At 56.0% G+C, this 22,837-nt stretch overlaps 1 protein-coding gene across 11 annotated transcripts in view; it reads right to left on the reverse strand.

The window, feature by feature from the left end:
• The window catches only part of NHSL2 (NHS like 2), a 30,143-nt gene extending 16,598 nt beyond the window's left edge, over nt 1-13,545 (reverse strand). For 2 of the 11 annotated variants that reach the window (XM_040572897.1, XM_040572896.1), the window contains exon 1: nt 10,227-11,489. In XM_040572897.1, the coding sequence (XP_040428831.1) occupies nt 10,227-10,719 (493 nt within the window). In that variant the 5' untranslated portion in view covers nt 10,720-11,489. Of the gene's footprint in view, nt 1-633; nt 5,716-5,882; nt 9,481-9,515; nt 9,628-10,226; nt 11,490-13,215 lie in introns of those variants that run through there. The other 9 variants (XM_040572902.1, XM_040572899.1, XM_040572912.1 and 6 more) reach the window with 8 other exon arrangements.
• Nucleotides 13,546-22,837: the final 9,292 nt, after the last annotated feature.

Consider the following 22,837-nt stretch of genomic DNA (forward strand, 5'->3'; position numbering starts at 1 on the left):
AGCTGCGCCCCAATCCCTGGGCACCCAGAGCTCCTTCCAGCTTGGGAGCAGCAAATGCAACCAAAAGCCACTGCACAGGACAACCAGCACAGACCCAGACAAGTGCCACATGCTGTGATATCCTCACCACAATGTATGAGCCCACTGCGGGGGACGTGGTGCCAGTGACCCTGCTGGGGCGCAGGGCATGGCATTGGCATGCTGTCCCCCACATGGCCACCGACCTTGGTCACAGCACCTCTACCTGCAGCCACCACATCGTGCCCAGCATGGGGGAACCCACGTTGAGCACCCATCCTGTGGCCGGGAATGTGGCAGTAAGGGAGGGGCACTCCGGGCACCTCCCATCCCGATGGGGACCCTGGGGATGCTCCCTGCCCAAGCCAGTGCCAGCGGCAAGGAGGAAGGGGAAGAGAAAAAGGAGGAAGAGAAAGAGGAGGAGGAGGCGGCGCCCAGCCCCGGGTCTGGGCACGGCTGTGGGGCACTGCCCAGGGCACGGAGGGCTCTGCATCCCTAACGGCCCCACGCCACGCACCCGCTGCGCTCCCTACCCTCGTCCCGCAGAGCTGCCAGCCCCCTCCCTGAAGCAGGACAGCGAGTCGGGTGGAGGAGGATGATAAAACTTCTACATACCCAGCTCGGCCTCCTCCTCTTTCTCTCCCCGCAGGGATGGGGGCCACGGGCTGCTCCGTGCCCCACTGGCTGCCCTGTGCCCCCATGGCACCCTGGCACCCAGCGGGGTGGCTGCGCGGGGCGAGCTGGCTGCCGGCCGCCGCTCGAACTCGGCTGCTAACTCGCTCCAGGTTTGCTGGGAGAAAGGCTGCATGGAAATGCTTTCCCACCCCAGCCCAGGCCCTTCTTAAAGACATAGCTGCACTTCCCCGCCGCAGACGCATGCCACGGCGGAGCCATGGAGACGGCGCGGGGATGGAGCGTCCTGCTGGCCGGGGGAGCAGGGGATGGGGGCCACCAGGTTGGTGGGGCTGCAGGAGAGGAGATGCCCCCGGCCACCCCACCAGTGCCGTGCCAGCGTGTGTAGTTGCCGTGAGCAGAGCCAGCCTCCCCTCTCCGTTAATTAATGGGGTTCAGGCAGCAGGCTGGAGGGATTTGCTCCAGACTCTATCCTGCAGCTCCCCTGGGCTCTGTCATTTGCTTGGTGACATCCCTTGCCCTGCCCTTTGGCCCCACCGCTTTGGGGCACATCCGTGGTGCAATGGTGCCAGCTCTCCTTCCCAAGCACCGCAGCGGGTCCCCTGCAGAGGCAGGGGACGATCCTGCCGCCCTGACCTTACCTCCTGCTACCGTTGCTTTGCCTGTCCCACGGCTAAACAGAAACCTGGAGTCACCAAGCAATTTCCACCAGCACAAATCCCCCCATGACCTTTTGGCTGACTTCTTCCAGCCAAGCTCCTCTGCGCAGGAGCCTCCAGACAAGCACCCTACAAGCAGGAAACCATAAGCCACTCTCATGCACACAGCTGGGGTGTCCACAGCCTGCCCTGGGGCCCAGCCGAGGCAGGGAACGAGGGTTTCACGTCTGAGCTGATGTGCCCAGCTGAACTGACCGTGCGTGTGATGTGTGCAGCATGAAGCAGACCTGCTGCTTCTAGACCAGAGCTGGAGAGAAGAAACAGCTCCTTGCCACCACCGTGCCCACTAGCCTAAAGCCAGACATCAGCTCTAACATGCGCGGGCCACACGGAGCTCTGTCAGGCAGCTCTGCCAGGGCCCAATGCCAGTGGCACCGGGTACCTGGGGAGCACGGGTCTGCAGCTGCTGGCTGCAGGGGTGCCGTGGGGTTTGGGGATGGGACGTGGCCATCCCCGTGAGGCTGCTGAGGGCACGGGCGGGTGGCACAGAGCCAGCTGGCACCCAGCTGTCCCCACGTATTCACCTCTGGGAATGGGTGTAGGGGCTGTGCCAGGTGTGTCCCAATCCTGGTCAGCAGCAGGGAGCTGGGTCCTTGGGCGAGCAGCTCCTGCCTTTCAGCTGTTATGGCCTCAAGACGACCTCTGCTGTGCTCGGTGGCTGCTGCACACACCGCGTGGAGGCGGTCCTTCATGTTTGTACAGCGTCTGGCACCTGCAAACGCCCCACGACAGCAGGCGCTGGAGGGATGAGCTGCTCCAGCCCAGCAGTGCGGGTCCTTGCGGCATCACACCTTGGTCCAGCGCCCGGCGACGGTCCTGTGTGAGCGCTTTTACTTTCCTGAGTGTTACGGAGATCTCTGCAGCTGGAAAGCAGGTTGCCAAAGTGAGCGCCAGCTCTTGTTTGCACATGAAAGTGAATGCATCCTTCAGACTGCTTAAGATGATGCAAGCCTCTTTGGAGACATAGTTGAAACTAATCCATGTTCCTGTGCAACGCAACCACTGCCACATTCACAGCCAGTGCGATGTTGTAAGCGCTTCCTAAAAGCAGCCACTCTGATATAGAAATACTACGGAGGCTAAAGGAGCCTCTACTTGCGACCTGGGGCAGAAGGGAGCACGAGCACCAAGGCTGTGCGACGTTGCAAGTGGATGGTAGCGCCACCCCATGCCTCCACGCACCGCCGGTGGGTGGTTTGGGTCCCCCTGCGAGGGAATTGCAGCCCCATTGCAAGCGGGCAGGGAGGGAGCGAGGTCACAGTGACAACCTGGAGAAGACACCCTCAGTGCCAGCTCCCAGCTCATCCCCGGCACTGCCTCCACTCCTTCCCTGAGGAAACTTCAGCGGCGGTGTCTGCTCCTAACCACCGCACCGCCTACATTTTTGGAGAGCGGGTATCAGCCCAGTGCTATCAGCCGAGACGGGTCTGGATGCGAGATGAGCGTTATTCATTTATCCCCTCGCTCTCCCTGCTGCTCCCTGCAGACGGTTCCCGTTAAGAAGCAGGGTGCGGCTCCGCACTCCGCTCCTCTGGCAGCCGAACCCATCCCAGCCTTGCTCAGCCTCCTTCCTCCCACTTGCGCAAAGGCCACATTTGGGGGAGCTGCGCTCTCCCCTCTGGCGCTGAAATCACCACTGGCTTAGGAAACAAACAGGCGGAGGAAACTTCTTGGAGGCTTGGGAGGCTTCTTGGAGCCACACCGGAGGAGGCTGAGGCCAGGATGAGCAGCTCCGGTTCCCAGGATGGGGACTTCTCCAAACCTTCACCTCCTGCTTGGCATCATGCTTACCCCACGGGGTCATGGCATCTCCTGCCCCTGCCCCTGCCCTGTGCATCTGCATGGTGGGAGCCCTGCGCCACCCCCAGCACTTCCACGCGGGTGGCGGCTCTGCCTATCTCCACCGCTTGCATTGAGATGTGAGCTCAGAGGACGGCAAGCACTGTGTATTTGGGCAGGAGCAGTAAACAGCTCCTCCTGCCAGCACAGCCCAGGGTTCCTTCCAGAGAATCGTCCCCACAACTCCTCAGGGACGATGGTTTAAATAGCTCTCGGCACCAGCCCCCATCCTCTGTCTCACCAAGAGTTATTTCGGGAGTGGCTGGGTCCCCAGGGGTGAGGGCTGAGCGGGGAGCACGAGCCCGTGCCCCCCAGCTGGCACCCAGGGGGCTGCGAGGGGCAGCGCTGGGACGGGCGCGCGCTCTCCCTGCTCTCACGTGATGGCCGATGAATAAGGGCAGAGGAATCCGACAGCCTTTGGCTGCTGTCTTGCAGTGGAAACAACCGCGCTGCCTTGTCAGATTAAGCACTCCCCTGGCCCTTTGCGGCGCGATTCCTTCATCCGGCAGCAATGCGACTGCCCCAGTACCTGCCTGTCCCGAGGAGGAAGGCAAGGCGGCTCCTGCTGCCTCTGCAGATGGACAAACTGCACGGGCACAGCGGGCACCCAAGCTGCCTGAGTGGGCAGGCACTTTTTCGGCACACTTTAACCTGCCTGGGAGGAACCAAAGCCAGGGAGAGGATCCTGAGAAAATCTGGGATGCGCAAACTGGGGGGAGCATCCTCGGGAAGGGCAGAGCCAGAGCCTGGCCCTCTCCCCCAGCATCGCATGGCTGCAGTTTCTTCACTGGAGTTTGGCAATACGTGGAGCGCTACCACTCACTGCCAAAGCCCAGAGACGTCTCTAATCAGCAGCACGTTGTGTCAGCTCCGAGCCAGAGGACGTGACGAACCCAGCCCAGCCGAGGTGACAGCTAGCAGGTGCTGCAGCCCTGCCTGGGACTCGGTCCTGAGATACGAGCCTTCACTGCTCAGCTGCAGGAAGGCTGCTCCAGGGCATGTTTGGTGCTGCCGATTCACCGCCATGTCCCCAGGGACCAGACATTTTGGTTTTATTCTGCTTTGAGAAGAGAAACGTGATTTTTCCCTTTGGATCCTCTTTAAGAAATGGAAAAAGGGGAACCCACTCCCACCCTCCAACAGTATGTTGTTAAGTCTTTGTTCCCCCCGCAAGGGACCTGGCACGGTGCTGTGCCCCAGTGCAAAGCGCTCTCGTGCAGCCCTGGGCTGTCTCTGCTCTCCCCACAAGAACAGGGGTCCAGGAGCTTGTGGGGGTGTTCATGTCCTCCAGACACGTGAATCGATCTCCCCAGCGGCAGACTAACACCGGAGCTCTTCGAAAAACAAACCATAAGAGGAACAGCAGTCAGAAATTTGCTCTTGCACCCCTCGGGCTGCAGAGCAGCGGTGGCAGGTGGATGAGGAGCGGGTGGTGCTGCCCTCGGGGTGGGGGAAATGCAGCCCGCCCGTGTCCCTGTGTCCCACCGAGCTGGGCTCGTGAAATCAAGCCAAGCTTTCTTTTTTTTTTTCTTTTTTTTTTTTTTTTCTCGACGCACCTCCAACCTCCAGCTAGTGTCATTTATGCACATCTGCATGCATGCATATTCATGCCTCTAATGAGGAGATGTGGTAGGAGAGGACTGCCCATCCCTGCTGTCCCCTGCCCGAATCCTGACGCCACCATGGCTGCAATGTCCATCCCGGTGGCACAAAGCTCCTGCGGCCAAAAGCGTTCCCAACCTACCGGCCAGGAGGGGACCATCTGGCTACCATCAGGGCCAGCTCCTCCTCCAGGGGACAGCGGTCCAGCATGTACGGTGACGACACTAGCTCTGCCCTACTGCAGGTGTCAGCTTGGGTGACTGCGGTGTCTCCTCCCCATATTCCTGTACCAGCCGAGGCAGGGGACAGCGGGAGCCTCTTCCTTCCCCTGATAACTTCTTTGCTCCACCAGCATTTGCAAGAGCAGCGCATCTCCCAGGCCAAGGCTGAGCGCTCGGCTTGCATCCGGGAAGCGCGCGGCGAGGGTCTGGCAGTCATTTCCCATGGCTCCACGCAGACGGAGCAGCAAACGGCACTCGCGAGGGGGTTTGCAGAAAGCACAAGAGACACATACTTTGTCAAGGGCCTGAGAAATGCGCTGCGCTTCTGGGGAAAGCATGCTCCAGCAACAACCCCCCCCCCCCCCCCCCCGCAAAGCGTTTGAAAATAAACTTTTATAAACAAAGCCAAAACGAGCTTATTTTAAGCTCCTCCGAAACGGGCTGCCCGCTTGTGACCCAGCGCGTAAGCCTGGTGCCAAACCGAAAGGCTCGAAAAGGGAAACGAGAAGCAGGTCGGGCACAGCCCAAGCCCGCTCGCTGCCAGGGGAGCAGGGGTGCGGGCAGCACGCCCCGGCTGCGGGCCGCCCCTTGCCTCCGGCCGCCCCGAAGCCCTCGGGGAAGCCGCTCCGCGCCCAGCCGCGGCTCCACGGAGGCCGAGAGCGCAGCGACGAGGGGACGGTCGCCTGTCCCCGGAGCCAGGGGAGGCGAGGGTGAGCTGGCCGGAGCGGCTGGCCGGCGGCAGCCCCCGCCGGGAGGGGACGCGCTCGGCCGGCAGCCTGGCAGACGCCCGCTGCGCGGCCCCGATGGGGCGGGGGTCCCGGGGGGGGGGTGCTCGGGGGGGGGGGCTTACCTGAGTCTGCCCCGCGCAGCGGGCGGCCCCGCAGCAGCGCCTGCAGGCGGGAGGCCCGGCGGTGCAGCCGCCCGGTGCGGCGGCCCAGAGCCGCGACGTGGCCCTCGATGTCCCCGAGCAAGGCGAGCGAGTGGCCGCACAGGTCGGCGAGCTGCCGGAGCAGGGTGAGCGCCGCCAGGCTGCAGACGTCCCGCAGCTCGGCCAGCGGCACCGCCCGGCCCCGCCGAGCCACCACGCTCCGCTTGTAGAACGGCATGGCACGGCACGGACCGGCACGGCGCGGACCGGCACGGCGCGGACCGGCACAGCGCGGCAAGGCACGGCACGGACCGGCACGGCGCGGCAAGGCACGGCACGGACCAGTACGGACCAGCACGGCCCGGCCCGGCCCGGCCCGGCATGGAGCGGCACGGCACGGCACGGCCCGGCTCGGCACGGCACTGCGCCCGCCGGCCCTTCAGCCCCGCTCCCCCGGCGGCCCCGCGGCTGCGAGGGCTCTGGGCCGGCCGGTGGGAGGAGGAGGAGGAGGAGGAAGAGGAGGGAGGGGCGGCCGCCATCGGGGATGCTCGGGACCCCCACCCCCGTCGGTGTTTCCTGCCCCGGCCGGTGCGGCGGGGGGCTGCCAGCCTTCCCGCGGGTGCCTGGCCCGGCTTCTGTGGGATTTTGGGTGCGGGGGCTCCGGGAGGAGAGCGGGACCCCGAGGGAGGCAGCAGGGGAAGCACGTTAATCTCGCATTTTTCTGGCATTGCTCTCCCCGTGGATGTTCTTGGCCACCGGCAGCTGCTCTCCTCAGCTCGTCCCCCCTCTCCCCAGCGCACACTAAAGCAAATATTTGTGCTGGCCCCGGAGCAAAAATTCCCCTGGTTTAAACCGTCCGCAACCTGCCATCCCTCTGGGGTCGCTCTGGGATGCAGCGGAGCTGGACTGGCTGCTGCGCTCCCCGCTCGCTGCAGGCCTTGAGCGTGGGGTGCTCCCGGGGCACCCGGCCTCTGGGAGGGCGAAGGTGCTGAGCAGAGCCGGGGGGCTGCCTCCCCCCCACAGCTCAGCGAGAGCATCAGTGAGGGCAGCAAGGAGGGCAGGACCCCTGCCAGCGCTTGAGGAGCCTCTTGCCCTTTCCTAAAAAGGTTGATTTTACCATGTTTTTGCTGCTCTTTTCTTCACACCAATGTTTTTTCCTCTTCTGTAGGAAAAAAAAAAAGTGCATTGGCAGCATATTCCCGTGTCTGCATGGATGTCCCCTTGAGGCGCCATGGCTCTGGAGCACAGTGCAAGGGTGGGTGGCCCCTAAAAGTGGAGAGTGCAGCAGCCATGCTGGGGGCACCCCCAGATCCTGCTGGGTGCACCCCCAGATCCCGCTGAGTGCACCCAGCACCCTCCCTGCAGCCCCCATTGCCTGGGGAAGAAAAAAATCGCAGCAAGCGTAAAGCACCGCGTCCCCCGCGTGCCCTTCCAGCATCCAACTATTTTCAGCACTGGGAATTTCCTGAGCCGGATGCTGTTTCTGTCTAAACGATGACCCTCGCTGCGCTCCTCTGTGCCTTTGCCTGGTCTCTGCTTGGGTTTGTGTTCCTGCACCCAAGCCCAGCCCCATGGGGCTGCTGCGCCACGTGAAGGACACCCCGCTTCCCTTCCTTTGCTCCTTGTTTAGCTCCGTTGGGTGCCCCTGAGCTCTCCTGTAAGCTGCAGAGGGCAAATTCAACGCTGCAGTTGTGGGTTTTCACCTATTTCCCCCAGGCAGATTTGTGTACAGCAGTAAGATTTTGTTGTGGTGCCTCTCTGCCAGCACTGTGCTGGTCCCTGCGTGTTTGCAAGCGGGGAAACTGAGGCACGGGGGTCACATCCTGGATGAGGGTGATGTCAGTCTGATCCTCTTGGCCTGGTCGGTCCCTGACCATGAATCATCTTCTGGGCAAGGAGAGCATCTGGAGCCCATCAGGATCCCTCGCACAGGTCGAGCAGGGAGGAACAGACTGTGCCGAGCTCTGCTCGGCTCCAAGCCTTCCCCAGCCCACCCTGGCCCTGGTGCTGACCTCTCATACTGCCAGAAAAGGAAGAATACACACAGACATTGTGCCTATTTTTGTGGCTTTTCCAACAGAGAGCTGCTTGCTTCCAGATTTCCTTAGAGTAGCCTGGTTTAAGCTGTTCTCCATTCAAACAGCTACTGTCTGCACCAGTAAGTGGGTGCGGAGCGGGGACCCCCACCTAAATGTGAGCGGAGGGCACTGAGTGCAAGCAGCAATCCGTGGGTAATCAAGGGACTCGAGGAGCCGGGGGGATTCATAAAAACATCCCACTGTGCAAGACCCTCCGTAAAATAACAAAATCTGGCTGCTTAGCAATTTAAACTTTTTATTTTTATTTTATTTTTTAACTGTGTGTGTTTTCCTCTAGTCTTCCATTAAATTTTTAGTGAGAAAACTAAAAGGACACTCTAAAAATGAAGTGAGCTGAATAATGGGGTCACCATGTTTTTAGGCTGATCGTGACGCACAGAGTGGGGCTGGCCAGGGCAGGAGCAGCTGCAGGCATGCTTTGGAGCTTCTGGACAAACCCCCCAGGAGAAATCCCATGGGGAAGCAGCATGGGGCGAGTCGTGCGGTGGCTCCCATCCTGCTTTGGTCCATGCTCATGGTGCCCGAGCTGGTCCATGGGGGCTCTCAGCCATGCTGGGTTATGTGCTCTGTTTTTCACAGCTTGCATTCTGCAAACCCTGCTGCCTGCCCAGAGCAGTGGCTGGGGGTCTGTGGGGCACGGACCCCTCTGCGTGGGAGCCGCCGGGGCCACAGCTGGCCGCAGCGGACGTGCAGAACGCCGGCACATGGAGCAACGGGTTCGGCGTCCCGTGGGAAACATGTCACTTGGCTACTGGCCGGGAAGGAGCGTAGCCAGTTCTGCAAACACTGATTGCAACCAGATGCTGCCGGGGATGCTCTCCCCGACCCAGACGGCTCGCCCCGCAGGAAAGCCCACCCTCGCCCCGTGGACGTGATGCCACGGGGATGCTGCCAGCCCGTGCAGGGTTGGGGTTTCCTCGGCTCCCGCTCTTGCGAGCGGCTGCGCAACCGCCCAGCCCTGGCTTTCGCGGCAGGCTCTGCAGCTGGCGGCCAGCTGGACAACCTGGGGAGCCCGGCCCTGCCCTCGCCTCGATGGGAACCCTGAGGAGCACACGCAGCAAGGGCCAGCCAGCCTCGTGCCTTCTCACCCAGCGTCTGGCCACACGAGCGGGGGATCCCAGCCGCTCTCGGCACCCCGCGGGGCTCCCAGTGGGCTCCCAGTGCCCACTGGAGGGTGCTCTCTGCCAAGCTTTGCTTCAGGTTTGCCTCACTGCTTCTGCTCCCTAGCACTAATTGGCAGAGCAGTGCCTCCGAGCACGTCTTCTACAACCATTTGATGCCATTTCCTAACAAAATATGATGCAGATTAGCCCACGCACAGGATTCTTGGTCCTAATCGTTGTAGTAGCTCTTTTTAAATTATCCCAGGGACTGTCCCATGCTGTGAAGCCGGGCTTTGCACTAGCGGAAACTTTTCTCTCTGGTGTGCTACAGTATTTGTTTGCTGAAGTAGCTATTCAGCTACAAAGGCTTCACCCAGTTCCCTGGCTTGATTAGGTTTCTCTGAGATGCTTACAGGCTTTTCTGGATTCAATTAACTCCCCTCTGTGTCATCGACAAACTGGGCTCTGTTTTCCAGCTCCTTCTTTCCAGATCGCTGTTGAAAACATTAACATATGCAGTGATGAGACCCGTTCATGAAAAATTGAAAATTAAGTCCCCTTGGTTGTCTATCTACGACTTTTTATTTTTTCTTTCCCCCATAACGTCATTCTTCTCCTGCCCGCTTGTGCTGCACCTTGCAGGTACCCTGGCTGGTCCAAATGAGCCGTACCTCCTGTTAGAAGTAGGAACACCACTGGGGACATTTTGGAGAGACTGACGAATTTCCCTTCCTGGAGTCCGTGTCATCCCATCTGTGCTCTGTTAGTCTATTTTTAATCACAGCTTAAAAACATTTTCCAGGAACAAATGCAAAGCTTACTGGCCTGTGATCCCTCAGTCCCCTCGAGGCGGCTCAGGTCCAGGTACCCGACTCGCTGCCAGGCGGAGCGGGGGCTGCGCTGAAGGGCTGCGTATTTGTGGAAGCAGATCAGCAAAGTCGCCCCCCCTTCCGTCATGTTATCACACCTCATGGGGTCAGCGTGGGGCACCCAAGTGGTTTTCATGATCTAGGGGGGTGGTAATATTCTAACAATAATCATTATAATTGTTCAGCTCCTGGCAGCCGGCGCGTTGAGCCCTGTGCATGCCTCACGCCCACACACCCCACCTCGGGGGAACTTACATGTTCCCTCCTGCACTTTGGCCAGGCTTCCTCTCCGGTGCAGCCCTCTAGGGACCCGCATTTGCCCTTTCTTCCATCTGTGTTGATCCTTCACATTTCCAAAGCCTGGGAGGACACCATCACATCCCCATCGGCCCAGAGAGCCCGACACTGGGGCTGCTGGGCTGGCTCCTGGCCCCAGCTCCCGCAGAGCCCCACGGAGGAGCCATCCCGCGGCTGGAGCAGGGGAGGGGAAGCTCCCACCCCAGATTTCCTGCTGGGAAGGGCAACTTGGGATGCAGGGCTGCACTTCAGTGAAGAGGTAGTGTGGATTTAGTACGGGCAGCTTGTTGGGCAGCTCCAGATCTCCTTTGATGCCGAAGCCATCCTGGTGTGCAGCTGAGCCACCCCACGAGCCTTGGTGGATGCAGGACACCAGCAACACCAGGCTGCAAGAGGGTCCATGGTGGGGTCTCATGGGGGATTCCTCCCATGGAGGAGACGCTTCTGCCATGTGTGAAGTGTCACAGTGCTGGAGCACAGGGCTGTGCAGAGCTGGGCACCGTGGGACCCTCGGGCTCTGGGCAGGAAGGGGCTCTGCATCACTGGATGGCACCAGCCCCTGTGCAAAGGGACAGGAGCGCCCCAGTCTGTGCCCCAAAACTCCAGCAGCAATGCTCTAGACTCCGGCAGCACTAGTCCCACTATGGGCTTGGTCTGTGGACTGGAGCACCAGCAGAGCCCTCATGGAGGACATCCTGGTGGTGGAACCCCAGCTCCTGCAGCTCCTGTGGTGGTAGCTGCCAGCAGCAGCTGAGGAAGTGCCGTCTGTTAGGGCAGCAAAACCCTGCAAACCCCAACAAGCGACATCGCAGCCTCCTGGGTGGCGGCCCTCCCTGCAGAGGACAGCTGACAGTGAAGACTTGCAGGTCCTCAGTAATGTTTCCTAGGGGTCCTCTTGTCCTGTTCCCAGCAGGAAGGGAATGTTTGTGTGGCTACAGCAGGGATATGGGGAATTTCTCTCACCTGTCTTAACAAGGGGGCATAGGACTGCCCGTAAGAGTGAAAGTCGTGCTGTGCAAAACGCAGTTGTGCCTGGGCAATGTCCCACCACTCGTGCAATCTTTCTTAGTATCAAACTATTAATTAAAACTTTGCAGAACTTGACTATGTTTCTTTCCCTCTATTTTGCAGGATGCTGCTGTTTAATTTTTGGGGACACAGAACTCATTATTTAGCGTGCTGGCAATGATGAGTAAGTGCTTAAATAAACTAGCACAAAATAATAATTATCTGACGAAACCCACAGGCAAAATTCAATCTGCAGGGCAAAGGAACATGGCTCTTCTAATAGACGCACTGCAGGTATTTGCGTCTGTTCAGAAATGATACTTTGAAGCTGCGTGAATACCTGTGATTTTTAAATGAGTCCCAGTACATGGGTCACTTGGGCAGAGCCTGTGTGGATGTATCTTGCTGCACACTCAGAATCACTTATCCTTTTCTTTTGCTGTAACAGGAGGCTCCAGGCATGCTGGCAGTCGTGGCATTTTCTGCAGTGATGTTCTCATTTGCTCTCTATTTCATCCTTAAGATAATGTACTCCCACAACTGAAAGGAGATTTACCTGTGCCAACAGATTTTGAAGATCTCTACCAGTTTAAAAGACGCGCTGGCAGTGACGTGGCAGCAGCATGGAGGGGATGCGCAGCCTCAAGGGCCAGGAGAACCCAGGCAGATCCATTCCTGTGCTCAGGGACAACATGCTGGTGAGCCCAGCTTGGGGCTCTCATGACCCAAGGACCAAAACAAGGGCTGTCACAGGGGTATTTATAGAGAGAATTCGATCCCGGGGTTAAATTATAACTAGCACCCAGTGGAGGCTTCAGCATCTACACCAGGTGCTATTGAAGCTCCCAAGAAGACAGCTGGGAAGGGATTACATCATGGAGTGTGTTCTGCCTTTCGGTTTTGGTGCTCTCTGGTGTCTTTGCCTCTTCTGGAATGGCACTGCCCGTGACACTTGGGATGTTTCTCCATGGGTGACACAGGAGCACATCTGAATATCACAATCCCACAGTCTCAACCTCAACCCTCACCCAGCCATAAACCTAACAAATATCATGATAATTTACTCTCAACCTTTTTTTTTTTTTTTTCCTGAGCTCTGACTCAAAAGCCAACCCACGCTTTAAAATAACTTTGCTTCTGCTTTCCTAACTGCCTAAGTAAGCTGAAGGCAAACCATGGAACAGCTGCTGGCACCGACCTTCACCCTGTTCCCAGCATTCAGCTTTTAACCGAGCAGCCAGCACCCACCTGCAGCCTGCTCCTGGAGCTTAGCCCCATGTCCCCCTCCAACTTCTGCTCTGCTCTTGTTTGCCCTAGCACTGCTGGCACTTTCCTGGAGCAGGCTTTGGTAACAGTGTGTGTGAAATATCCTGCTCCAAATGCCCTGAGATTTTGCCAGTCCACAAAGATGGGCTGCAAAGCACCAGGGACAAGGGCGACCGTTTGTCACAGGGCTGCGTTCCCCATGGAGGAGCACATTGTGTCTTTCAGAGACAGGATCTGACCCATCCTTGCGGGGAGCACAATGTCACGAGGACGTGCCCTCACCTGCAGGACCACCACAGCCTCTTGACACACGGGAGCCAAACGTGCCAACAACTTTAAGCAATACCAAGCAGAGAGGCAGGGCCACATGCGTTAAAGCCCTCCCCATCTCAGCCAGGGTTTGGCAGGGCTCATGACACCACAGGCTGCCTCAGCAGCTCAGTCCCTTCCATTAGCATGCGGTGGCGAGAGGAGTGTCACACCAGGTGATCCATCACTGTCACTTCCGATTACAATAATAAATGTCTCTCGCTTCCTAATTTGCTGTCCTGGTCCTGCCAGCCATGGCTGCGCTCCCTGCACATATTAAATGCACGGAGAACATTGTCATTTCTGTCCGTGTCATTTGCTAAGTGTCTCTCAGCTAGTTAAATAAATGTTGGTTAGAACTTACCCACATAACAATGTGCTGCCTCGTGCTTGGGAAACATGCTCTCCTCCTGCCTTTGCTGTCTGGCTCCTCTCCTGGAGTGTGTGGAGAGGCGAGGGTGGAGGTCGGTGTCTACACACGCACTTGGTGTCCTGTTCCCCAAATAAGTGCCATACTGGGAGGGCTGGAACCCAGCACAGGGCTCTGGAGTCTCCTCCAGCAGCCAGCTGCCACCCAAGTCTGGTGCTGAGCCCTACCCAAAGCGCACCCCCTGGACTTCAGATCCATCTCAGAGGTGAAAGCTCCTCTTCCTGCTTCTGTCTCCCAGGCCCCTTAACTATCTTTCTAGTTTCCAAATCTTTCCCCTAGCAGCACGTCAGACAAGCTGTTCTGTTGCTAACATGTGTTGATAAGGTCACGTACGGCTGCTTGTGCTTTAGCTGTTTTACTCATGAGCAGAAAACTCTGGGACCCGGGCCACGAGCTAAAGCCAAATCAATGAGAGCTGTTGTTGGCTTGCTTTTTCTGAAGAAGTGGGATCATGCGGAAAACAAGGATAGTGGAGAGCTCTTGCATCAGGGCACCCGGCGTTTGACTCCATGCCAGCAAGGCTTCCCATGGGAAATGTCTGAGCAAGACGCGAGAGGCCAAGGAGACGTGGGAGCTCTGCAATGGGAGGCATTCAATCTGCTCTGCTCGGAGGTTTGTATTTCTTTCATCTGCGTCAGAGTTTCAGCAGCAGCTGAGATTTCCCATAGAGGCAAGGAGCTGCGCTATAGCGAGTTGTGGGGTGGGGAACTTTGCGGAAGAAATGTGTGACAATGCATGGTGTTTGCTGATCATCCCTATGGTCACAGACACATAGAATCACAGAACAGCCCAGGCTGGAACAGACCTCACAAGATCATAAGGTCCAACCTATTGTGGGGAAAGGGAGCCTCAATGGGAGGCACCCTGTACAATTGCATCTTGAAAGCCTTCAGTGATGGGAGCTCCACCACATTCCTGGGGAGGTTGTGCCAGTGATTGATCATTCTCACTGTAATTTTTTTTCCTCTGGGAGGAATGCACAGGTGGGAAACTGAGGCACATGGGGTGCCAAACTTCTTGTTACTGATGAGTTACTTGCTGCCACTGCAGAAAGCCAACAACATGTCAGGACTGCCGCTGGCAGTTCAACTAATGCCTCCTTCAGGAAGATGGGTGTTTTGATAGTCTGTTGATCGAGTTTGCTGATTATTCCACAGTTCTAGATGGGCTTGAAAATGAGCTTCTTCATGGGTACGCCTCACTGGCTGGAATAACCAATTTAGTATTCATTAATACATACCTTACATTTCATTCTTTCCCTCAGAGGGGGCTTTGACTTTGATCCAAAGCTGCTGAATTGTGGCCAGCAACCAGCAGGCAGCTTTCCTTCAAATCCTGGGCCAGCTGGAGTCCCATTGGGCAGACTTCAGGCCATGCAACACTCAACAGTAAACACAAAAACACAGCTTGAGACACCTACAGCCACAACCCCAGCTGCTGCGAGCCGTGATCCTGTGTGCCCAGACCATCCAAGGGTCCAGTGCGCACCATGGCACGGGGAGTGGCAGAGCAGAGCTCAGGCCAGCTGCTGGTGGAGGATGTCCTCACTCACCCTGATGCGGAGGTGATGCCCAGCCCCATCCTCTCGCCTGTCCCTTGCCACAGGGACCTGTCCTGTCCCGTCCCCTGTGGGCAGGCCACCAGGATGCTGTGCACTGCTGCTGTCATGCCTGTCCTGACCCCTACTAAGCAGAGTATCCCCAGTCTCCAGAGGCACATCTGCAGCCCTGGACTGCCAGGCACATCTCAGGGGAGTTCAAGGAGACACAGGATGCCTCAAATTTCTATGTATCACCAATTTCTCATAGCTTGTTCAAGCTCTACTTTACTCAGGCATGTTCCTAATGCAGTGTTTGCATGCAGAACTTGTCTCTTTCAGGCAGAGGGCAGTGAATTTGCTTTCAGATATACATTTTCTTAGTATTTCCCTGATTTTCAGAGGTTTAAGCATGGTCAGTTCCTGATTTTCAAAACTGTGAGCTTTGCTGAACTTCCCATCCTAGAAGGACTCAAGACACCAGCAGCGATGTGGGTTTCTCCCCTGTGGTCCTGGTGCATGAATGAGGATGCTTTTGTTCCCCTAGTGTCCTTTTAATTTGTGAGCAAATAAGGAAAATATTGCATATGAGAGAGCTCCGTTATCAGGGCCCTTGAGGCAGGACCTAACTCTAGTGCAGCCTATTGAAGAGACATATAAGAGGGTGATTGACTTTCCATGATTTTGGACATCTGCAGTGGCAATACCCCTCCTTGCACCAGGTAACCTGGGCTCCTTGGAGAGGTGTGGGCCCTTCCAGGGTCTGATCTGCTCGGTTCCCTTCAAGCAGGAAAAGAAGCACCGCTAGGTGTCACTGTCCTGGACGGTACCTGGAGGATGGAGCTGAGGACACATGCACATCAGGGGACAGGAAGCCCTGCAACTCGAGACTCTGCTTTGAGTGGTCAACATGAAGCTGTGGTTTTCCCAAACGAAGCAGGATCCGTCTCCATCATCTCTTTGCCCTATTTTCCCTAGATGAACTCAGACCAGTGATGGGAAAACATCATTTCATAGAGTCAGTGAGGGGTTTAGAGCAAGGTCCCTCTGCTGAAGTTTGGCTTTATATTTATATTCAGTGGCTTTAGCCCTCTTCTATTCTAAACTTTTAATGTGTTGGTGCAACTGTAAATGGCTGAGCAGCAGCCATATACAATGCAGCAATATGTTTAATTAGATATGGGCTACTTTATATGCAACATTTATTTTAAAGACATATTAAATTACCAGCATATTTTCTTCCTGGCTTTACATAAATATTTATAGGGCCCAGGAGGGGACTGCCTCTCCCGGCAATAAATAGTGTTACTTTTCGATATTGAAATACACATTTCTAGAATGGAAATGAATTATTTATCCTCCTGGTGTGAGATGTGTCCAGCACCAAGGCAGGCTGTGGCAGAACAACATTTGCTGTGGACTTCGTTCCTCGGTGGCTCTGCACAGCGCCAACAGGTCCCATCGCTTTTGGCTGGGCAGCTGCACTGGGTGAGACGGTGACAGCTTTTGGGGCCTATCCTCTGGGTGTCACTGTGCAATTGCTCTAGAAATGCTGAGCATCACTGCTGGAGATTTGGCCCAAAGAGGGAAAGGAAAATATTTCTCATCGCTTGCAGCTGACGGCCAAGCGCTCTCGCTTGTTTTGCGCTTTAGTCCGCCTTGGCTCACTCGAGCCTTCCTGCCTTAACTCCTGCTGCAGCACTCGCCAAAACCCTGCCCCCCCTCCTGCCTCTGGCCTGGCTCCTCTCCTTGCAGGATGTACAGGCACCTACCTATGACCACGCGGATTCGGAAGGCTGTGGGCAGCAGAAGGCTGGGGGAACCCTGGCCTCAGTCCTTCACATTTTGCCAAAGAGAGGTGATCTCTTTGAGAACCGTTCATTCATGTCTCAGGTGATGGGAAGCTGCTGGAGAAACCAGCAGCCTGATGATCCAGCCCAAAGATCCAACAGAAGGTCTGTATCAGTGACCTAACAGGCATTAGGTGAAGCCTTTTATCAGCTCTGGGGCAGCAGACCTTCACAACAGGACTCTGCAAGAGGGATGCTACCAGCAAGGGAAGGCAGTGGATTTTGTACTTTGCTAGGGGCAGGTGCAAGGATAGGGACACCTGCCCAAGCCTGGTTGCTTTACCCCTCCTCTCATGCTTTCTAGGGTGCATACTGTGGGCAGAAAGTCTCCGGGGCTGGAAGGAAAGAGTGGGCAATGGCTCCAGCATTGAGAGGTGGGCAGGGAGTACCAGTACTGGTCCTGCCTGTCCTGCCAAGCGTCACCAGTGTCACCTGCAACACTCCAGGAACTACATCCCTAGTGATTTGTTAATAACTACCCTTGATGTTCAGAGTCAGAAAGGCAGAAAGGCCGTTCCCACTCAGTGTCTCCTCTGGGCTGTGCCATGAGCAGAGTCAACTGGCATCTTGTGTGTGGAGATCACTTGGAGCCACCCACCACCCACCAGAAAAATTCCCACAAGGCAGGGCTCAGCTTCCCAGGCAGCAAACTGCAATGGAAATGTTCCTGGAAGCAGCTTCACCTCCAGACTGGAGGAAACCATCTTTCAGGAGCACTTCCCTGCGACCCAAACTGAAGAGATGCGAGGAGTCCCTGGATGTCTCCTCAGACCCAAGGCTCTGTAACAGCCTCTAGTACACCCTGCTTCAGGGTGCTTTTTCTCTCTTCCAGATCAGAACAGAAACACCAAAGATCCTTCGTGGAACAGGGTTGCCATTCTCTGTCCAGTGTTGTTACCACAAGGTCTCTCTGTCCATCTGCACCGCCCAACAGCTCTGTCCCTGGAGGTCCTCCACTCTCCTTCCACTGTGTCACTGCCATATGTCTTGCTGCTATTTCTGTTAATTTCTGAAGTCTGATAAATAGGAGAGAGTGAGTACTTCAGGATAAAATCTCCTTTGTTGGAGTGTGCACTGTTCCCAAATAAATGACGAGCCATAGCTGAGGGAAGGCAAGGCAGGAGAGCACTATCTGCCTCCAGTATCAGGGATTGCTTCTCCCCAGCTGCTGGCAGTAGCCTTGTGGTCAATACTCATTGTAAAATTTGGTTTTAGGGAATGACTTGAGGTAGGAGAGACTTGAGGCTCACAAGTCCAGGAAAAAGGAGCACTGGTGAATTGAGACGAGCTGGCAGTGTGGTACATTCATGTGTTGCTGCTCTTGGGGAACACGCCAGCACTCACACAGCTCCCTGGCACATGTGAGGACCAAGGCCAGGGCGAGAAGCTTTTTTCCACATGCTCATTCGAAACGAATAATGAAAGTACAGGCCATGGGTGCGGCATGGCCAGGCCGCGTGCAGCTTGGAGCTCCAGCAGAGCAGGGTGGCCAGGCCATGCCGCACACCAGGGACCGACGCCTGCACCCCGGCACCCGGCCCGGGACGGCTGGCTGCCGGGCCAGGAGGCACAGCGCCATGCTCACGGAGTTCCAGGCTGTCCCTGCCCTGTCCCACAGGGGCCTGTGTCACTGTCACAGCTGCCAGGGTGAGCCCTGGAGCTTCTCATCCCTCACAAGCCCACGCGTGCTCTGCAGATACAATGGCCGTCATCTCCAGCTGGTCGGCCCTTCCTATGCAGTGCACTGAGACAAGGACAGTGTGCCTGCGCTCCCTGGGCTGTAGGACTTGTGTGTGGGCAGCTGTGGAGTGCTGCTCTCCGTAGGAGCAGAACTTTCTGCTGTCACTCCGTTGGTGGCTCCGTGGGCCCAGTTATGGCACCAGCGAGACAAGCAGGAGGGCTGATGGCCCTCAGGGGGCCTTGCTCACCCTGCCTTCTGCCCCGGCCATCCCGCCCTGCCCTCTGGTCCTTGATGCTGTCTGAACAGTGATCGTATCCCACTAGGGCTTCTCTGCAGGGGAGGAGGAGACCTAAAAGGAACCATGAAAAATATGGGGTGGGGTGGAGAGGAGGACATCCTATTTCCAACCCAGAAGAGGGCTCAGGGGCTCTGTGGAGCAAATGCTTGAGGTTGGTTTAATCTGTAGCTTCTGCTGCTGCTGTGGCTTTGGGGGAACCACTCGTGCACAGACTCCACATGGGCCATCGCCCTTCCCCAGCGTGCCCTGTCCTGTCCCAAGTGTTGGGGTTTCCACCTGGGACCCAGGGCTAAGGTCATGGGACATGGAGAGCCAAACCTTGTGCCTTGCTGTCATGAAAATGTGCGGGTTTTGCTGCTCTGTGCTTTGACTGTACTCATGTTTTGTCCTGAAATGTTTGATCTCTTGTTGGTGATGCTGATAGGGCTGCAGATGGAAGGGGAGAAGGAATGAGATTTAGTAACACAGATGCACCTGAAGGCACTGGATGCCTCTGTCCTCAGTAGGCTTCTGCCAGGTTCAAAGAACAAACATGATTAAACCAGCTGAGCACACTCTTTGTAGTTCTCCGCAAACACTTGCCTGCCTGCAGACAAGAGCTGTGAGGTGGATTGTCAGACCAGCTTTGGAGAGCAAAACCTGGGCAAGTATTTCGCCAGAGTTTCTCTCAGACCACACAACCCCTTTCCCAGAAACCCAGCAGCCACTCTGGCCTGGAAAGAGAACTTTTGCTTTCCCTGGGTTATTCCTCGGTGTGCTGTGCAGTCTGCTGTCACAGACGGTGCGCATCACCCAGTGGCTGGCATCTCCAGCAGTGCCCGCCAGCCCCTTCTGGAGAGCTCAGCTCTGCTGTAACGCATGCCCTCCCCTTCTGTGGGACACCAGCTTGTTGCTTGTGTCCTTGTCATGGCCCAGAGAAATGCAGCTCCTCTCCTCACGTCTCCCCTGGGGCCACCAGGCTCGGGGGGCTTTGAAGAGCTGGGGCTGAAAGCAGATCGAGAGGAAAGGGGCTGCTGGGAAGGCGCAGGGCAGGGGCAGGTTATTTATGATCCCCTTTCATTTCTGTTCTGACACACTCAGCTGCTTCTGAGGCTCCTATGCTTTCAAAAGGAACTTGTTCCAGTTTCTTTTGGGATAAAACTTCATTTTTTGACTTTCAAAGCTCTTTTTGAGGAGCTCATTATATAGAAAGCATCCAGGCAAAGCCACCTCAAACCCCTCAGTGCTCAGGGCCCCTTCTTTCTGTTGTGGATACAAAAGCTCTGACCCCAGAAGACTGCTGGCACTTGCAGCCTCTTGCCGCCCTCCTGGGCATGTAAGGCACACTGTGTCCTGGCTCCTTCCCACTATACTCATGTCCATTTTTTGCCAGAAATCAGCAGCTCCTTGGACAATATTTTTTTTTTCTTTTTTCAGTCTGTGCATCACTGTAGCAATGACGTGGATGGTAAGCACTGCAGGCTTTACCTCCTGGCAGCACATTTTTGCAGCGGAGTCAGCCCTTCCAAAGTGTATCTAGCCCTCAGAGTCATAAAGAGAAGGCTTGTAAATGTAATGTGGGATGAATTACCCAGAAAACATTTGCTGGAGTTGGAGAAATCACAGAGAGGGGTGCTCTCTGGAGCAGGATGCCCTGGTTGGAGCAAGCAACTCTAAGGCAGTGCCTGAGCCTGCAGGCATCCCAGGACACTCGCAACGAGATGGGAAGGAGCACTGAGTGTCAGCCCTGGGCTGCTCCTTGGGGCTGTGAGGACCGGTACCTGCAGCATCCTTTTCCAATGAAGACCATGGTGCTGCCAGGGGAAGTGGCTACATTTGCACAGGTTCCTTAGGGACCTTGGAAGGTGGCCATGCCCTGGGAGAGACGTTCACCTCCGGAGAGTTGGGATCAGGGGGATGGTGTAGATTTGCAGCCCCCATGGCACTTTATGGAGCGGAGGCACCATGTGCAGCAGGGTGAGCTGCCATGAGGACAATGTTCAGGAGCCAAAGTGCTCACAGTCCCCTGCACCTCCATGCATCTGCCTTGCAGGGAGAGGCGAGTTCCCCCCTTCCCTTCCTCAGAATTGCCCTGGTGAGGGTTTTCTGGGGTTTTTCTCATGGCTCTGATTGCCTTTTGGATTTTAGGCAGAGGAAGGGTCAAGAAGTGCTGTGGCAGTAGAAAACTGTCACGGAAACTTTTCCAAGGAGCTGAGGCATGGGGTCAGCATAATATTTCATGGCAAGCACTGATATTTCATTACCAGGGTTGCATGCCAGTCTGACATAACCGTTTCTGCCACACTGCAGTCAGGTGGGTTCATCCAGGTTTTGCTCTCACCTGGGGAATTTATCGTGACTGGCCACCTGTGGCAGGATGGGGCTCCAGGAAGGAAGTGATCAGTGCAGTGCGGCTCTATGAAATATCTAGCATGGCTGGGCAGGGTGGTGGCGGCAGCTCCATGTGGAACTGCACAGGGGACAGAGGGGGTTGTGAGCTCTGTAGATGTAGGTGAAGGACCTAAGGGGGATCAGCATAGTGTTATGTATCTATAAGAAGGGGAGAGGCTATGAATGGGCAATCAGTGAGCTGGGAATGAGCTCTGACCCTGACTGTGGGCAACTTGCTTTCACAATGCCTATGGTGCTGCAGATTTGGAATGGAGAGCCGCCCCACTTCTACACAGGTGGGCCCAATTCTGGTGGGAATGCATAGGATCTACAGTCCATAAAGAATGATCACAGAAGCTCTGGAGGTGATGAAATGCAGCATAGGATAGCGGGTGGGAAATGGGGGAGGGCATTGCAGATTATTTCTGCCTGTCACTGCTGAGCTGCTATGTTCTTCAGGACTTCCAGCCCTGCCTCCCAGCTGCCCATCAGGGCCAGCCAAGCAAGTATACAGCCCACAGGCAGCTTCCCGACCTTGGTGCTGTGCTGGTGTATTTTTACTACTGACAACAGACAGGCAGCAAGTGCAACACTTCCCTCTTCCACCAAGGACCAACAGTACCGTGAGAGCTATGAGACCCTCCGATGAGGTCTAGTGTGTGGCTGGGGCTGGAGAAACAGGGCATGGCCAGCATCTGCAGTGCCAGGTCCTGCAGGGAAGGAGCGAGTCATGCTGCTCAGGCACTTCTGCATAGCTGCTCAGGAGGGGTGGCAGAGCCCACCCTGAAGCCTTCTCCACAGCGGGGTGAGGACTGGCAGAAGATGCTAATGCTGCACCCAGGGCTGTTGGCAGCAGCTCCTGCAGGAATGGAGCAGCAGAGGCTACCAAGGAAAGAAGGCAATGGCAGGGAATGGATGGAACTGTGATTCCTTTTGTCGTGAAATCAATAAATCAGTGATCTCGCACTCCTTTTGGCACCTCATCCTGCTTACAATTCCAGCTGGGAGGCAGGCAGCACAGGGAGCTGGTGTCTCTGCAGTGAGACACCAACACAGCTCAGCTTGCTGAATGTCAGAAGACACAAAACATTTAAAAATAGCATTTGGATGACCTTCTCTGACCCCATTAGTCATCTCCCTCCTCAGAAGCGCAAATGAGACCAGCCTGCACTCCAGCTGCAGGTCTGCTCCTGCTGGTGGGGCCATCAGTGAAGTGGGGAAAGAAGCTTCTTAAGTCATCCTTTTCCTACAGCTTCCCTTCTATTGCCAGCAGCTCCTTCTCCATGGATTCAGTGTTCACACCAGTGTGCCAGTTTAATTCAGTCACTGGTGGTGAAGATAAGAGCTCACCTCCCATAAAGCATGCCTTCCATTTCCTTTCATAGGTGGGTTCACCTGAGATGAAAGCTGGTGTTTATGATTTCTTCTTTTGTATCACAGCAGTTTTATGGCTGTTGTAGCCCAGCACTTTTGGCCATTTCAAACTGAAAATACCCGTTGAAAACAACCAGAAAATGCATTTGATGGTTTAACTCTTGACGGTTTAATTCTTGGTCCCCAGTTAGCATTAGCTGGTTTTGCTTTCAAAATTAGCATTGCAATTGATAACTGAGCATGGGATAACTGCTTCTGGATTGAGCTTCTGTCAGCCTTCATGACAGTTCATTCAGTCACAAGATGATTTATGCAAGCTCAGGGCCTCACAAGTACGATTTTCCATTTTCCTGCCTAGGAACTGCTTTTATTTTATACTCATTGCCTCTTATTCCAATTCACAAATTGATGCTCATTTTTTGTCATTTATTTGTATTAGTTTAGGA

This window comes from Cygnus olor, chromosome 13 (assembly GCF_009769625.2).
Source record: "Cygnus olor isolate bCygOlo1 chromosome 13, bCygOlo1.pri.v2, whole genome shotgun sequence".
In the NCBI taxonomy this organism is placed as follows: domain Eukaryota; kingdom Metazoa; phylum Chordata; class Aves; order Anseriformes; family Anatidae; genus Cygnus; species Cygnus olor.